Here is a 6,132-nt window from a genome sequence, read left to right on the forward strand (position 1 = left end):
CATATGTATAGGTATATCCGTTTTAATTTTTCTTTGGATTATAATCAAATATATACCTATATGTGATGCTGTAATAAGTAGTTCTGAATACTACATAATGTCAGGTAACTCTCAAAATCACCCATATTTCCATCATATTGGAGTGCATTTTCGGAATTATCCGACAATGTGAAGTATTCGGATTGTCGCAAATCACAAATTATATTTGTTTATAACTAAGTATTTATTTTATAAACAGACTAGTCAGTCGTTTGCCATTAATGTGCAGTTTTTGCGGAGATTAAATATTGCATGATCACAATCATAAATATTATCGTGAACTAGACGGCAACCGCTGAGACTCGTAAGTGCAGTGCTATAATCGTAAACCGGGCAGGTAATACGGTGAGCGCATTTGCCGTAGCTGCAGCGGTGGCTATGGTTAGAGCGAAGTATGTTCGGTAAAGGCACAAAATAGTAACGCACCAATATGCCAGTACGAGCGAGATGCATAGAAACTAAATTACGCACACGCTAGCGAATACGTCGGTGTCAATATGGTGGTAGCCGTATAGGTAAGCAATAGTGAACCCAAATCAAACATCATTCAACACAAATCAAATCAAATCATTGTGACATCAAATGATATTTAAATAATGAGTTATGTTGTAACTGCGACTGCTAGTAACTCCTATCAGAAAGGAATTTCTGCCAAAAATATTTTATTGTTACAAAAGTATATTGAGATAAAAATATGGCATTTAAGCGTAATTAGTTTACATTACGATGAGTATACCACAATTCTTTAAGCAAATCAGTACCTAATAGGATTTCAGACTTTATGCAATCTAGGATCCGGTCTTTATGCCTTTGAAAAAAATCATGAGCCGAGGTGATATTCAAGATAAACATTACAGATAGGCACTGACAACCGTAATAAGTTGCAAAACCCACTTTGGTGGTGCGCATTGCAAAGGAGTCTCCCTCGCAAAACCTAATAATTTTTATACTAAAATCACTCGCCCTAAACGTTTTATTCTAATGGGTAATAAATAGCCTGCACAGTAGCCTTAACTCTACAATGCATACAGTTCCACATATGGCACAACCGATATATGTGCGAGCAGTGTCAAAAATCAGGTAGGCAGCGACATCTATCATACTTCTAAGGTTACTTGACATACAAGGCTACTACAATAGTTCGGCGTGTTGCCGCTAGGCAGCAGTAAATGTCCAAGGTATCGACTGATCGATAAAATTTCGGTAGTCGGTGGTGAAATCTGTTTTGACAACTTTCGAAGTGTGATAAAAAAATCATTTTAAAGTTAAATAGCAAGAAGAAAATATATATGGTAACTGCTAAACTGTGCATTATTGACAGGTAAGTTTAATTTTGCGGTATTGAGATGTTTAGATAACGTCGAGCAATATTTTTCAAACGGTACACCATGCATTGAGGTTCATATTGCTTATACAAAACAAGTGAAGATCGCTTGCATTTGTCAGAGTCTGTATGACGTTGGCATAAAGTTTAGTTTGGCGTAATCTGTAGGAACGGTTATTTATGGTTTTATGGCACACTCACGTCAAAATATGTATACATTTAAGAACTTCTGTCCAAGGCATAAGGCTCAAAATCGTAACATTTTTTTAGAGCTGACAACAGCTGATTATATTTATAATTATGTATAGTTTTTAGATGATACGACAGTAATCCCTACGAGATGAGGATAATGAATATTATTTATCAATCCTCTGGAAGTAAAGATGATTGGGATCTGAATGATGGGATTTTCGGGTGTCGATAGTGAATTCGACTTTAAAATATTGTGGACAACAATAAATTGGGCCTGTGAAGAATTTAGCGATTCAGGAAATAGTCGATCGTCCTGAGTCTAAGTCCTGAGTTAATTGAGCTGACGTCAGTTACATTTGACTTATATTTAACTAATTTACAACTCCATACATCGGGATTACCTGTCAGAATTTCGGAGTTGGCATCAAGTTCAATAATAGGTCACCAATGTGTTCAATGATCACCTGCACGTCCTACACTCTAATTCTGTAAAATCCACTTACAACACCTCAACTTTTGGTAATTTCTGGTGATGCTGGTGATACATCACCACAAGAGCCTCAAGCTGGCCTCAAGAGGACTAAGTAAACATACAAAAATCTCGGCAAAAACATCATACAAGGTCGCTAAATCCATAAAAGTCACTACATAGCAATGCACAACCACCAAAACTGTTCATAGCATTACAAAAAGAAACGGAAACGGTAAAAACGAAAATGTGCCATATATTTCTGTATGTATATACTCTGAACCTTAATGCATGGAGTTCCACATATGGAACACAGATAAAAAACCTTTTATTTTCCAAAATATGCGTTGTATATATATTTTTTTCCCTAAAAGTAAACACATATATTTATCACATATAATTTTATTTCTCAAAACAAAAAGTTAACAATAATTGTGCATAATCTTCTTCTTCTTCTACCTAGCGTTATCCCGGCCTTTGCCAGGGTCCGCTTTCCTACTTGCTTTCCTCCACTTTGCGCGATCCTGGGCGTCGTCTCGTGTGAGCCCGTTCACGCTCATATCTGCTTTCACGACATCGAGCCATCGCTTTTTTGGTCTGCCCTTGGGTCGGGGGCCGTCAAGGGCTAGTTTAAGGCATATGTTTCCTACGTAGTCAGCTGGCCTGCGACAAACGTGGCCGAACCACCGGAGGCGACATTCTTGGAGCTTCTCTGCTACGTCACGGACTGCGAGGCTGCCACGGATGTACTCGTTACGGATGCGGTCAGCGCGTGTAACGCCGCACATCCACCGCAGCATCTTCATCTCTGTAACGTGAAGCTCCTGAATGTGCCTTCCAAGAACCGGCCACGTCTCGGCGCCATAAAGTAGGACTGGACGGATAATACACTTATACACTAGCCCTTTGAGTCTAAGCGGTATTCTGCGATCGCAGATGACTCCTGTGACCTCCCGCCATTTAGACCAAGCCGCGCTGATTCGGGCCCGGATGTCGTGATCAATGATCCACTCATGCAGTACTGATCCCAGGTACTTAAACTTGTCCGTTTTCACGGCAGGTTCGTTCCCTATATTGATGGGAGTGGAATCCGTACTTCCGCAGGCCATGTATTCGGTCTTCGCGACATTTAGCTTCAGACCTCCATTTTCTAGCGACCCCTTCCACTGGTTCACCTTTCGCTCTAATACCTGCTTGTCCTCGTCTGTCAGTGCGATGTCGTCTGCATACATGAGCAACCACGGCGGTGGGTCTTGTATCTCCGCCGTGACGGCGTCAAGCACCACACTGAACAGAAAGGGGCTCAGAGCAGAACCTTGATGAACACCAACTGTAATCGGGAAGGGTTTTGTGTCGCCAACGGAGGTCCTTACCAGAGAAACCGAATCGCGGTACATGTCTCGGATAATGTCAATGTAGACTTGTGGCACGTTCTTCACCTTCAGTGCCCACCAGATCATCTGACGTGGGATACAATCGAAAGCCTTTTGCAGGTCAAGAAAGGCCATGTAAAGGAGCTTTCTTTTATCCCTATAAGTTTCGGTCAGAGTTCTGAGGGCAAATATCGGATCAATCGTGCCACTTTCAGGTCGGAATCCGTATTGACAGACCGAGACAGTGCACTCCTGCCGCAGCCTCGAGTCGATAATGCGTTCGAAGAGCTTCATGGTGTGACACATAACCTTAATCCCTCGGTAGCTTCCGCAGTCTTGTACACTACCCTTGCCTTTGAAAATTGGACAGATGATGCTTAATCTCCAAGAATCGGGCATCCGCCGGCTGGTTAGTATGAGGTTAAAATGTAATGATTATTAATGTAATGATTATTTTAAAACTATTTCATATCCCAAAATCACGCCTACTGTAACTGTAAAATAATATAATTGTCATAAATGTCTATAATAACTTTGGTTTCATCATGAACCGCTCTATCCGTTCGACCGCTATACTTTACCCAAAGCGTGGCCTTGGTTTTAATCCTATACGCGGCCGTCTGGGACTACTGGGACCGGTCATCCAAGATTAAAACAACCCATTTTAGATTTTACACACCCGTTCGCTATCGCTATGGGTTTACCTGGCTTAATATTTAGGATGATATTGCTTTAGGACATTTTGAAACTTTATTTATGTTCATATTGTGGTTAAAGAAACAAAACAATTATTAAAAGGTGTTGAGATAGTATTTTATACAATCGTGATATAATGGAGAGCTTTTCAGTAGAGTACCGTGTTTAGGCAACGAAGCTTGCTGAGTTGCCTAAGTAAGGTACGAGATTGAAAAGCTTGATTATACACTATTGTATACAATACTTTTTCTACGAGTTAACAAAAAAAAAAGACTTAAAACTAGTAGAAGAATCATATATGTAGCTAAAAAAAACAAAAGTATATACAGCTAAGATGCGCGAGCAGCCGCGATACCTTCATACTCGTACGCGACCCGGACTCCGCGCCCCGCGCCCCCGGCCGGTTGGTCAACGACACCTTCTCGTAACTCATGAGGCCCTGGTACTTGCTCCGCGCTTTCGATTGGTCAATTTCATTATAGTTGACTAAACTGTATCGAAATGAATATTATAGTTGAGTTGGGGTACCATAGTGGAAAAAGTATGCGATTTCAGTTTGGTATACGAAGTCTTAATTCAAGCATTGCAGTCGACGAGTAGAAAAAGAAAATTTTAATTTATAACTGCTGCTCGACGCAACGTAGGTACAACTGCGCAGCAACGCCATATTTTTCCATAGCGCTGACTAGATACCGACGCTCAAAAGACGCTAGTGTGGGGTGGCTGTTAACCTTTTCGCCGCCACATTAATGTATTAATGAAGTGTCATGACAACCCGTATAACATATCGTCGTGTAGGGCCCGAAATGTAATACTGATTTTATATGAAGTCAATGGCGGTGAACAGGGTTAATATTATATTGAAATTGCAAATATATTTTTACCCGACTACGGCCAAGCTAAAGGAGGGTTATATTTTGATCGGTATGTATGTAAGTATCAATGTACCTATGTTAATCTGTTCACTTATCACTTCTTAAGTACTCATTGTAATTCAGTAACCACCAGTTAGTTCATAATGCCATGTGTACAATTTATGAAATTTCACTGACAATAAAGGAATTATTCAGGTTACCCTTCCTTTGTCAAAAAAACCGGCACGTTTATGCGTCAGCACATTATAGGGTGTATATTGAGCGTTCCGCATAATTACAAACAATGATATGACATACCGCGCCCCCATCCATCACGGGGCTCCAGTGAACCGCGGTGATGTATGAGTACATCGCGCAATAGGATCAAACGGCTAGGCTTTGTGTGATGAAAATTCGGTTTGGCTGTATAGTAGCTCGTCCTGAGAATATAGATACTTATTACTACTTACTACAAATATGTGTTATTGATTTATCATCTGCTAACATTCTTTGCGTTTTCTTTTGCTTAGCTATAAATATCTTACTTATATATATACCTAAACAAATCAACGAGTAATTAACATGTTGGAGAAAATGCATTAAATTCTAATCCCACTTCGTAAAATAAACTGAGCAATACGCGCCCTCGTGCATCCCGGGTAATCTGGTTATTTTAATTTAATTTGAAATAGCTGTTTGATCACTTTAGTTCGGACATTACAATCTTAATTCGATTGTTTTTTATCACTACATAGTATAAAACAAAGTCGCTTCCCGCTGTCTGTCTGTCCGTCTGTATGCTTAGATCTTTAAAACTACGCAACGCATTTTGATGCGGTTTTTTTAATAGATGGAGTGATTCAAAAGGAAGGTTTATGTATAATTTGTTAACCCGTACAAAGCCGGGGCAGGTCGCTAGTTATAATATATGACGTTTTGACTTTGGTCTCTCTTCTTCTTCTCTTCTTTTTAGCCCTTTTCAATCTTTAAGATATAGGCCTCCTTCAATTTTTGCCATTCTGTTCTATTTTGTGCTCTTTGCACCCATTTTGATCCAGCCGTTCTTTTGATGTCGTCATACCAACGCAGTTTTGGTTTTCCTGCTGGGCGTGACTCTCCCCACGGTCTCCACTCTACCAACCTCTTACACCACGAGCCGTCTTTACGGGCCACATGTCCAGCCCA

General features: G+C 40.3%; 1 protein-coding gene across 1 annotated transcript; it reads right to left on the reverse strand.

Moving 5' to 3' along the window:
* Window positions 1–2,460: 2,460 nt before the first annotated feature.
* LOC134662144 (uncharacterized) lies at window positions 2,461–3,526 on the reverse strand. The gene has a single exon (XM_063518414.1). It carries the CDS (start codon window positions 3,482–3,484, stop codon window positions 2,480–2,482), a length of 1,005 nt encoding a protein of 334 aa, XP_063374484.1. The 5' UTR covers window positions 3,485–3,526; the 3' UTR covers window positions 2,461–2,479.
* Window positions 3,527–6,132: the final 2,606 nt, after the last annotated feature.

The sequence above is a fragment of the Cydia amplana genome, chromosome 2 (genome assembly GCF_948474715.1).
Source record: "Cydia amplana chromosome 2, ilCydAmpl1.1, whole genome shotgun sequence".
Lineage (NCBI taxonomy): Eukaryota > Metazoa > Arthropoda > Insecta > Lepidoptera > Tortricidae > Cydia > Cydia amplana.

What these genes read in the sequence shown, in the direction of transcription:
- LOC134662144 (XM_063518414.1), bottom strand. Translation starts at nt 3,484, where the DNA reads ATGATCTGGTGGGCACTGAAGGTGAAGAACGTGCCACAAGTCTACATT.